This window comes from Crocuta crocuta, unplaced genomic scaffold (genome assembly GCF_008692635.1).
Source record: "Crocuta crocuta isolate KB4526 unplaced genomic scaffold, BGI_CrCroc_1.0 scaffold455, whole genome shotgun sequence".
NCBI lineage: Eukaryota > Metazoa > Chordata > Mammalia > Carnivora > Hyaenidae > Crocuta > Crocuta crocuta.
The window spans coordinates 179,491-191,879 of NW_027529531.1; the positions used below are offsets into that span (position 1 = coordinate 179,491).

Genomic DNA, 12,389 nt, shown 5'->3' on the forward strand with positions numbered 1-12,389 from the left:
CTGAAGGAACTGGCACCCTGAGCCCCTAAGATACTGTTACTTAAGTACCCGCACATTTACGTTCTCAGCCAATTTGTTCTCATTTCCACGTTCACGTAAAAATCGAAAACATACCTCAGCCCAGAACTCTGCATATATATCATTTGCCGTCAATTTTGTAACTGGCCACAGTTTCGTTACGGAACAAAGATCACAGGCAGTCATCATCAAACCAATGACACGGTCTCTAGAAGAAGAACAGAAAACAGGTCAGCGTGGCTTTTGCAATACAGGCAAGAAAGACCCCTCGACCTCAGGAATAAAAGGCTTAGAGTAGGCACTGCTTTACGACAGGACGAGGAGGGGCTGAAGGTGCAAAACCAGGGGCGGGGACTTAAGTGGAATTAAAGAGCAGAGTTGGCCAAACTGGAAGGACATGGGTCACCTCTGTCACTGGCCCAGGAAGGGCTCGGCACGTGTCCAGCTGCCTCGGTGCTGCGGCTGAAATCAGAAACGACGTGGGCACATGGCTGCACGTCCCAAGCCCTCTGCTGTGCTTGTACAGCTGTGGGCCGGAGTCTCCCTCCCACGGAGTGTTGGAAATGTACGGGGCCGAGAAACCTTAAAGAAGAAAATCTACCCCAATCCTTTTGTTTCTCTAAGAAAACCGTGAGGTGCAAAGAGAGGAAATGAGGTCCCCAGGGCGTGGGCAGCTGGAGCCCAGGCCGGAGTGACGCAAGTCTGTCCTCCCCTCCGAGTCCGGGCCGGGCGCCTGGGGAGCAGCTCCGACCCCCGCGTGCAAGCAGCTCTTTCCCAGCGGCTTTGCATCCACTCTCCGACTTCCCTTTTCTAAATACAGTTTGGTTTCATCTTTCCTCTTGAAGATTAAGACAACGCTGCTTAAGGCCTCCAGCGGACGTCCGCCCTAGAATCTCAATGGATGTGGTCCAGACACATGTGTTTACCCTGAAGGAAGCCTACACTGAGGGTTGCACTAACCGCTAAGTAGTGAGGAATTTTAAAATGCCGACTTTAGCTTTTATGAAGCAAATTACCCAATTTTAAAAAGGCCAACTGTGAAGACACAAAACTGTGTAGCAGGTGAGATGTTGCCGTTTCCAGCTCATTCCAGTGGAATCCATGGCTCCTAAAGGCTGCCTGGCTTCTTGTGGCTCAGACGGTCCCCTGCGGGGGCAGAGTTCAGCCCCACCAGGCACACGCACGAACACCTCTCTGCTGCATTGGCAGGGTCTCTGATCTAGTGGTGCCCGTGTACACGATTCCTGGATGTCTGTGACCCGCATCTGGGATGCCCATCACTCACAACGTTCCCTAATTTCCCATCAGCCGCTTCCTTTAGGCCATTTGCCTCATTAACAATCTCTTCTACCACTTTACTTATCATGAGAACACGTCTCTCCTGGGGCAGAATGAATAACTTCAAAACCATTGATGAGACTTCTGTGTATCCTTCCTATGACCCCAAACAGATGTCATGTGACGTCCCAAACCCCTTAATGTGATCAGGAAAGTTCAAATTTTCTTGATGAGCTAGTTTCCTAATCAATTTGTGGTTTCAAGTAAGAATATTTCTGGATTTGGGCTTCTAAATGAGTGAGTTTATTATCTGCTTATTCAACAGGGAAGTTCATTAAACAGAAATAGAATGTGAAATAATTATTCTGTTTCATAAGATTGAAATAATCCAATCTCATTCTATCTATACTCACATATATCTCAACATTTCCTTCTCTTGCCTAAATATTCTAATAAGCTTCGTCTCAAAAAAGATTTTCTGTCTCATAAATCTATTAAACAAGATATGTTAACAGAACTAGAACTGGGCACTGTAAAACACAAGGAACCAATTTTCTCCGTAGACAGGATTTCACGGGTGGCGTTGCTACTCTCAGGGTTGAAAAGATTACGACCCAGTTGTCATTCAGATGTCACTGTCAAAACAACTTAGAGAAAACAACCTAAGAGTAGTGATTTTACTGGTAACCAAGTAAATAAATAAATAAATAAACAGATGAAAAAAATTTAATTAAATGCCTTTAATAAATAAAATTACTTATTTTTCACTCTCAGTGACAAATCAGTTAGATGGTCATGGTTATCTGGAAATATTAATGTGAATTGGAAATCATTTCATTTCTTTCCATGAATGGGATACAGGCCTAACGGGGACAGATGACTGGTTCATAATGCATTCTAATAACCAGTGGTGAAAGGGACGGAGTTCGTGGTTAAATGTGCTGTTGGTGCGATCTTACGTAACCTCGTCACTGAATGCGGGATGAGGCTAACGCAATGTCCATGCTACGGATGATTCCTTGGTAAGTAGTGTCAGGGGGTTTGAATACATTTACTTCCAAATTCTGAATGCCTCTACATATCAGGCATAATTCTAGTAATGAACCAAAGAGAACTAACATTCTAATAGGGAGAAGCAGAAAATAATGTCAAATATTGCATTGAACAAGTTTGTAAAAGATGCTTTAAGAGGCAAAACCATGAGAGAGCCCCAACAGGGAGGAGTCTGTGTTCAAGTCCTAATGTGTCAGGAACAAGCGTGGTGTGTCTGAGGAATGACAGGCCGGCCTGGCGGACGCGAGGGGATGCCCCGTCTGGAGACAAGGCGGGAGTCTGTTATTCCAAGTCAGATGTCAGACAGTGGAGGTTGTGAGCAGAAGGGTGACACGCTCCACGCTGTGGGGAGGTCGTTGTGGACAATCACACGCACAGCTGTAGGGCAAGAGTGCGAGGGGCCGCTGCGGAGGACACAGGGGTCCAATGACAGCAGTGCGATTCGATGGCCGCAGTAAAGACCGGGAAGGGAAAGGAGGGGGCTCCGGAGGTCAGAGGCAGAGCCAGGCTGAAGTACGCGAACGTCTGCAGGAGTTATGGTGACAGAGCCCCCCCTCCCCCTCCCTTCTCCTCAGCCCCACGCACCATCCCAGACCAGGAAGGGTAACTAAAGACGCAGGGTGTCTGCAGGGGTGCTGACATTCTGACCTGAAAGTGAGCCCCTCGCACCAGGGGGCACATCTGTCTTCTCGGAGCCACCCTACCTTAGAATTCTCTCCCCACATCAGAAGGCCACAGAACTGGACACCGGTGGGTGACAGATGGGCAGAAAGGAAGCCCCAGCTCTCCCGTACTGCCCCCAGCCCCCTCCGGGCCCCTGTTCTCTGTAACGTTCATCAGTCAAGGATACGATGTCCTATTGGGAGAAAAGTAGAAACACACGGCTGGACCAAATGGACCAGAATTGACTTTGTAAGAGATTTCAGGTAGAGACATGGAGAAATATAAAGAATGAATGCTCATATGATTATTATTATAATTCTGCATTTGTGTTAGCATCTGGAATTCAAGAAGATTGAATGGCTGGGCCAATTTCCACAGCAAGCTGAGAATGGAAGGGTCAGTAACTAATTCTCCACCATCACTGCTCCCTATAGGCTCTGACCTCATTCCAGACTCCCAAATAGCTACTAACCTTTGAAGAGAGAAAGAAGTGAAAAAAAATTGTAGCCCAGTTTGAAAACACAGTAACTTTACCTACTTCCATACAAGCTTATCAGCCAGGCTCCTAACGTGAAACAGACCCCACGCCCAAGGGGACCGGAGGACAGCGGGCGGGAATGTCCACAAAGGCAGGGACAGGTGGAAGGGAGGCCAGGTGTGCAGCGGCGCTGAGGGTCGGTGACAGCAGGAAGGGACAGGAGAGGCAGCAAGGCCTGATCTGTCCCCAGAAGCACTGGGACGCCAGGGACGCACTGGGATGGAGCCGGGGAGCAGACAACACACCGACTTCTCTCTCCTCCCCTCCCTGAGATCCTGCCGATGGACCAGTCGCTGAACCCAGACAGAAGCTGGAGGGAGGGCCAGGGCGCTGGGCGACCCGGCCCTTAGAGGACAAAGTGGTCGGTGGATGTGGGAGCCCAACAGCAGCTCCCCGATGACAGGAATGCCCCAGAGGGGACAGCGGAAAGCTGTGGTTCACATGGAAAAATATGCCTGAAACTCAAACAACTTAAATATCAAATTACGCCTCTTCACTCACGTATCCATATGGCATGGAGACAGAAAAATGGGTTTAAAGCCAAAATTTTCTTCTAATCTAAGAAAATCTACTCCATTTCTGTTAGGGGACCCAGGTTAAAGCGTCTGGACAGCCCAGCACAAAACTGCCAGGGAAAACAGAAAAACGAAAGAGAGAAAAGCAAAGAAATACATGTCTGCTTATCTTAGAATGCACGCGCGCACACACGCACACACACACAGGGCTGACCGGAGATTTCTATTACGAGGGAGTCTTAATTGTAAGTGGGACAGTGGTTGGGGAAAATGGTGTCAAATAAGTAAAAAGCAAGCATTTGGGGTATGCAACAGTGGATGTTTTGTTCAGAAATTATTCTAGTTCACTTTACCTCCTCCATTTCACCTTATTTGCTTTTTATTTTTTTAATGTTTATTTATTTTTGAGAAAGAGAGAGAGAGAGAGATAGAGAGAGACAGAAGGACAGGCAGTGTGAGCAGAGGCAGACAGACTCCGAAGCAGGCTCCAGGCTCCAGGCTGTCAGCAGAGCCCGACTCGGGGCTCGAACTGATGGACTGTGAGATCATGACCCCAGCTGAAGTCAGATGCTTAACTGACTGAGCCACCCAGGAGACCCTCTCCATTTCATTTTAAAATCAGATCATACATATTTGAAAAGAGACTAAGTTAAATCACTTTCCCCTTAAATTATCATTTTACTGATTCTTTCTATTGTTTTTTTTTTAAAGTATTTTTATTTATTTCTAGGAGAGAGAGAAAGACAGCGTGAGCAGGGGAGGGTCAGAGAGAGAGAGAGACACAGACTCTGAAACAGGCTCCAGGCTCCGAGCTGGCAGTCAGCACAGAGCCCGATGCGGGGCTCGAACCCACGAACCGCGAGATCATGACCTAAGCGAAAGTCGGACGCTTAACCGACTAAGCCACCCAGGTGCCCCTCTATTGTTTTTTAAACTTATCTACAAGGAATTTTAAATCACATTATCAGTTACCTTAGATAAATCATGGTTACAATAACTACTGTACTCCTCTAATAATATGGCCCATTTTGGCTATTTATTAAATAGTAAACCAGACTCAGGATGCTATAGATTCTCTGAAAAAATATGAACAGCTGGAGAGCCAAAACCATAGAAAAGATGTTTCAGTGACACAAATAATACAAATAGCTTTCTGATATAAGTAAGTGTAAACCTGGTGCAGTGACGATCTCACTAAAATAAACTTCAAGTTTTCAGGTGTCTGGGCACCTCAGTCAGTTGAGCAGATGACTTCAGCTCAGGTCATGATCTCATGATTCATGGGTTCAAGCCCTGCATTGGGCTCTGTGCTGGCTGCTTGGAGCCTGGAGCCTGCTTCAGATTCTGTGTCCCTCTCTCTCTCTGCCCCTTCCCCACTTGTGCTCTCTCTCTCTCTCTCAAAAATAAACATTAAAAAATTTAAGTTATCAATTCTTAGTTTTACAGAATCCTAGGTTGCTTCTTTAAAATAAAAACACTGAGAAAAAACTGCATGTCAACAGAGAATCATTCTTGAGTAAATGTGTATCCCAGAGGGGTTTGCTGTTATTAACAACCATCCTAACTTAAAATTTATTTGTCTAACAAAATCCTTGTATTAGTTCTAGAATTAAGAACTCTTACATAGCAACATGGGCTACTGTGTGTAACTTTATTTTTATTTTTTTAAGTTTATTTGGTGGGGGGAGAGAGAGAGAGAGAGAGAGAGAGAGAACGAGAGTGGGGAAGGCAGAGAGATAGAGGGAGAAAGGATCTCAAGCAGGTTCTGGGCTGTCAGTGTGGAGCCCAATGTAGGGCTCAAAGTCAGGAACCATGAGATCATGACTTGAGCCGAAATCAAGAGTCGGACGCTTAACCGAAGGAGCCACCTAGGCACCCCTGTGTGTAACTTTAAATCAAGTGAGAACTTAAGCAATTTCAGAACATTTCAAGTTCTTCAGATGAAACATAAAACATACCTAGCAGAACGAGGTGGACAGAGACTTTTAATTTAAATAAAGGATGCACTTCTCTAGATGTTAGGTAACTTCATTCTTGACCAAGGTCTGCCTCTGATTTCCTCAGATGAACATCATCTTGTTATTAATAATACTGTACTATTAATTCTGGGTATAGAGAGCCCACTGTCTGTCGCTCATCAACTGACCAGTGGAGTGATTATAATCGATAGCCTCAAAATTTACCATCTAATGTTACCATATATTTAACTACAAACATTTTGGCAATGTCAGATAAATTAATGTGTTAAAAGTATAAGATAGATTCTCCAAAAGAGAACAAGAATTCGTAATCAAAATGATAGTCTGCTGATGAGCAAAGGTAAACAGTAAAATAACAGACACACAATGAAATTTCTTTAAAAATCTATTTCCAGCTTCTAGACTACACACAGGAACCAAGAGAGAAAAACGTAGCTTTGGAAAAGCATCCTTTCTAAAGAGTTTGCAGAGGACTCCTGGGCGCCGTGAATAAGAAGCATCTGGAAAGGGAGGTCCCTGCCCTTTGGATGACATCAGAAAGGCTGGGATCAGGGCAGGGAGCAGTTGTTCATGTTTCTTTGGAACAGGAATTGCTCAAGCAAGAGAATGAGGAGTGAGATATAAACACCAGCAGTATTTGGAGATGGTACCAGTTCATTCGGCTCGATGCCCAGCTCAGCTATTTCCACCACTGAGATGGAATCCACCGGGCACCCGCGGCCCCTGCCGGAGAGGCAGCTGTCCAGACCCAGGCGGGAGCGCTGGCGGCAAGGGCATGTCTGTGACACGGAGGGGTGGTGAAACAGATATGCAATCACAGGGACATGGCATCCGCGTGAACTCAAGAGTAAGAGGGGCCTTTAGGAAACAAGGAAAGAAGGGTTTGCGACAGCCACAAGGCCAGCGCGGGACGTGCACCGAAAGCCACCGTGACCGCAAGCCATGCCTGCCATCTCTAAGGACACCACGGAAGGGCTCCAATTGGACAATGTCTTACATTCGCCCATACAGAGTCTTCATAAAGCCGTCGATGAAACGTTACCAAAGCCACATAAAATGTGGGAACATTTCATGCGCTAACGATTCTAAACTGGATGGAAAGCGTACTTGTCACTGTGCACACCCTGTGGGCTGCTTCTATGAGCTGATCAGCTCCTGTTCCCCTTAGAAATGGGATTTGATCCCATCTGCCTGGTTAACCACCATTCTGTGTGTATATATTATATATATATTTAATTTGCTTTGAGAAAGAGAACACACGAGCAGGAAGACGGCAGGAGAGGAGAGAGAATCCCAAGCAGGCTCTGCGTGTGGAGCTCGGCCTCATGACTGTGAGATCATTAAGAGTCGGATGCTTCAGTGACTGAGCCACCCAGGCGCCCCCTATTTTTTTTAATGATTTCATCTAAAGACTTACTGATAGAATTGACATACTCCATCTTGTTTAAGGACAAAACACTAGAAACAAAAATGGTTCATGTCTTATGATATAATCATATTTCTGGACTGTATATTTTTGTTTTCATGCTTTAATTTGGGTGTAATTTATATAGAATGAAATGCATAGTTTTTCTATGCATAGAATATAGTTTAATGACTGTGACAATGTATACAATCCCAGACTACCTCCCTGCTGAAGACAAGGAGTATCTTCATCACCGGGAACCCCCTCCTGCCCTTTCCCCAACCCTGCAAGTGCTGGTCTGAGCTCTACCACAATCACTAGGACCATGAATTCATCTGGCCTATTCTAGAGCTTCATAAAAATGTTTTCATATAGTACACACTGTTTTGCTCAACAAAATGTCTGTGTGACTCATTCATGTTGTTGCATGAATCGGCCGTTCCTAATTACTTTTTATTGCTGGACTGAACAGTACTCTACTGTATAAATGTCAGAAACGGGCTCTCCATGCACCTGTTGCTGGAGATGTGGGTTGCATCCAGTTTGGATATATCATGAATAAGGTGGCTGTAAGCATTTGTGTCTGAGTCTTGGTGTGAACAATATACTTTTATTTCTCTTGAGTCACCTAAGAGTGGAATCACAAAGAAGCATACGCTGAGTTTCATAACAAACTTCCAAAGTTCTTTCCAGAGCAGTCACACATTTTCCCCTCCCACCAGCAGTATATTAGTATTTTAGCAGCTCCATATCCTTGCCAACACCTGGGGCTTGTTGGTCTTTCTCATGTGGCCATTCTAGTGAGCGTATCATGGTCTATATCATGGTATGAACTTGGTTTCCTTACATCTAAATATGTTGAGCAAAACTGCATGTTCTTATTGGGATTCAGGTCTGAAAAAAATCTTTCACTCTATTGTAACCACTAAAAAGGGTAAAAAAAACATAGATGATATAAAAAAGGAGAGAAAAGGGAATCATATAAAATAATCAGTTAAAGCTACAAAAGGTGGAAAAAGAGTGTAAGACAAAAATAGGAACAAAGAACAACTGTGAAGGAATCAGTAATAAGGATGAGATATATTAATACAACTATATCACTAGTTACTTTAAATGTCAGTGGTCTAAATATACCAATTAAAACAGGTCACCAGAGCAGACCAAAACCAAGACCCAACCAGACTATATGTTGTCTACAAGAAACCCAGATTAAATATAAAGACACATAGAGAGAAAGATACTAGGTTAACATTATTCAGAAGAAAATGGAACCAGCTATATTAATTTCAGACAGAACAGATTTCAGAGCAAGGAAGGTTATCAGCAATAAAAAGGAACATTTTAATAAAGGAGTCAGTTCACACAGAGAAGGAAACGATCTACAAAACTAAAAGGCAAATGACGGAATGGGAGAAGATATTTGCAAACAACATATCTGATAAAGGGTTAGTATCCAAGACCTGTAAAGAACTTATCAAACTCAACACCCAAAAACAAACAACCCAGTTAAGAAATGAGCAGAAGACACTGAATGGATGCTTCTCCAAAGACACCCAGATTGCTAACAGACACATGAAAACATGCTTAACATCACTCATCATTAGAGAAATACATATCAAAACTACAGTGAGATACCATCTCACACCTGTCAGAATGGCTAAAATAAACACCACCAGAAACAACAGGTGTTGCAAGGATGTAGAGAAAGGAGAGCCCTTGTGCACGGCTAGTGGCAATGCAAATCGGTGTAGCCGCTCTGGAAAACAGTATGACGGTTCCTCAGAAAGTTAAAAATAAAATTACCCTCTGACCCAGCAATTGCACTAACAGGTATTTACCCAAAGGATACAAAAATACAGATTCAAAGTGGTACATGCACCCCAATGTTTATAGCAGCGTTATCGATAATAGCCAATCTAGGGAGAGAGCCCAAATGTCCATCGGCTGATGGATGGATAAAGAAGATGTGTATACATACAATGGGTGCAATGGAATATTACTCAGCCACCAAAGAACAAACAAACAAAAAATAAATCTTGTCACTTGCAAGGACGTGGAAGGAGCTAGAGTGCATTATGCTAAGCAAAATAAGTCAGTCAGAGAAAGACAAATATCATATGATTTCACTAATATGGGGAATTTAAGAAACAGAACAAAGGAACATATGGGAAGGCTGGGGAGGGAAGAAAAGGAAACAAACCATAAGAGATGCTTAACAATAGAGAACAAACTGAAGGTTGATGGATGAAGGTGGGTAGAAGATGGGCTAAATGGGTTGAGTATTAAGGAGGACACTTGTGATGAGCACTGGGTGCTGTAAGTAAGTGCTGAACTACTGAATTCTGCTTCTGAAACTAATATTGTGCTGTATATTAACTAGAAAAAAAAGTTAAACTAAAAAAAGAAAAAAGTTGATAGAACTGCCGAGGAGAAATCGATAAATCCAACCTTATATCTGGAGACTTTACCGCCCTTCTTCTATCAGAAATGAGCTGATCCAGCAGACAGAAAAGCAGTGAGACCATGTGCGAATTCACCAAGTTCATCAAACTGCTGGATATAATTGACATCTGGAGGCTACTTTATCTAACAACTGTAGAAAACACATTCTCGTTGAGCTCACATGGAACATTCACCAAGATGGACCATTTTCCAAGCCTCAAAATACACTGAACAAATTTAAAAGAACAGAAATCATGGAGTGCATGCTCTTAGACAACGATGGAATTTACGAGTTATCTAGTTAGATTTTTCAGTGACAGAAAAACAGCTGGAAAAATCCCTCCTATAGCCGAAGATTAAATAAAGCACTTCTCAGTAACACACAGACCACAGAAGAAGTCAAGAAAAATTTTAAAATAGTCATGACTAAGTGAAAATGAAAACACACAATTTACGCAACTTCTGGGGTGTGGGGAAAGCAGTGTTCATAGGGAAATTTATAACACTGAATGTGCACACTAGAAAATAATAAAGATATAAAATAAAAACATCTTGACTTCTACTTCAGGAAACTAGAAAAAGAAGAGCAAATTAAATCCAAATGAAGCAGAAGAAAATAAATAATGAGAATTAGAGCAGAAATCAATGAACTTGAAAACAGGAAATCCATAGAGAAAATCAACCAAATCAAAAGCTGGGTTTCTGAAAAGATCAATAAAAATAATACTCTCTAGCCAGTCTAACTTAAACAACAACAACAAAAAACCAAAGAGGTAGTTTGTACTAGTAATTTGTATCTATTCTCAGCAATGAGACAGAATGTCACTACAGATTCCATGGACATTAAAAGAATAATGAAAGGAATACTCTCAATAATCCTATGCCCACAGATTTGATAACTTGGATGAAATGGACCAATGTCCTGAGTGTGTCAAAACAAACACAAGAAGAAATAGATAATCCAAATAGGCCTATATCTATTAAAGAAGTTGAATCAATAATTAAAAACCTTCCAAAACAGAGAGTACCAGACCCAGATGGGTTCAGATGGTGAATCTGACCAAATATTAAGGAAGAAATTATACTAATTCTCTATAATCTCTTTCAGAGCACAGAAGCAGAGGAAACATGTCCTAACACATTCCATGAGGCCAGCAACAGCCTAATCCCAAAACCGTGCAAAGACATTACAAGAAAACTACAGAATGTTACTCTCGTGAGCATAAATGCAAAAATCCTCCATAAAATATTAGCACATCTAACAAAACATTGTATAGAAAGAATTATGTACCATGCCCAAGTATGAGTTATTCCAGATATGTAAATCAACTTCAGTACTCAAAAATCAATTAATGTAATCCATCATGTCAACAGACAAAACGAAAAATTAGATTATTCTCTCAGTAGATGCAGTATAAGCATTTGACAAAATCCAACAGTCACTCGTGAGCTAGGCATGGGGGTTGCGAGGATTTTCTTCACTTGATAAATATCTACAAAATACCTATAGCTAACATCATACTTAATGGTGAGAAACTCAAAGCTTTCCCAGTAAGATCAGGAACAAGGCAAGAATGTTCTCTTTCATTACTCCTTTTCAGTACTGTACTAGAAGTCCTTGCCAATGCAGTAAGACAAGAAAAAGAAATTGATGATATACTGGTTAGAAAAGAAGAAGTAAAACTGTTTTTGTTCACACATGGTATGACTGTCAATGTAGAAAGTTTGAAAGAATCAAAAAACCACTTCTGAAACTAATAAATGATGACAGGAAAGTCACAGGATACAAAGTTAACTTAGCAAAGGCAGTCATTTCCTATATACCGGCAAAGAACAAGTGACATTTAAAATTAAAAACCACATTACTATTTACATTAGAATCCCCTGCAAAATGAAATATGTGTTTATAGGGAGAAGCAAAAGACCCAGAATAGTCAACACAATACGGAAGAAGAACGAATTTGGAGGATGGACACTACCTGACTTCAATGTTTACTATAAAGCTACGGTAATCAAGAAAGTGAGGCAGTGGAGAAAGAATAAACAAACGTATCGATGGGACAGAGCAGAGAGCCCCAAACAGACCCACATAAATATAGTAGCAAATTATCTGTGACAGAGGCAAAAGCAGTGCAATGGAACAAAGTAGTCTTTTCAACCAAGGGTGCAAGAACAACTGAACATCCACTTACAAAAAAGAAAAAATGAATCTAGCACGTTACAGGATACATGGTCAATATTTTTAAAAAAATTATGTATTTTTATATATGAATCACTATCAATTGGAAATTGAGGCTAATAAAACAATTTTACTTGCTAGGTCATTTTTTAAAAAAGCATCCTTGAGTAGATTTAACATGCTATATAAATCTCTGTACTAAGGTTTTTTTTTTTTTTATGTTTTACTTATTTCTGAGAGACAGAGAGAGAGAGAGAGGGAGAGACAGCGTGAGCAGGGGAGGGTCAGAGAGAGAGGGAGATACAGAATCTGAAACAGG

At 42.1% G+C, this 12,389-nt stretch overlaps 1 protein-coding gene across 1 annotated transcript in view; it reads right to left on the bottom strand.

The window, feature by feature from the left end:
- Positions 1–12,389, bottom strand: part of PDE10A (phosphodiesterase 10A) — a 226,168-nt gene that overhangs the window by 10,398 nt on the left and 203,381 nt on the right. The window contains exon 22 of the mRNA XM_077761207.1: positions 115–226. Within this exon, the coding sequence (XP_077617333.1) occupies positions 115–226 (112 nt within the window). The remainder of the gene's footprint in view (positions 1–114; positions 227–12,389) is intronic.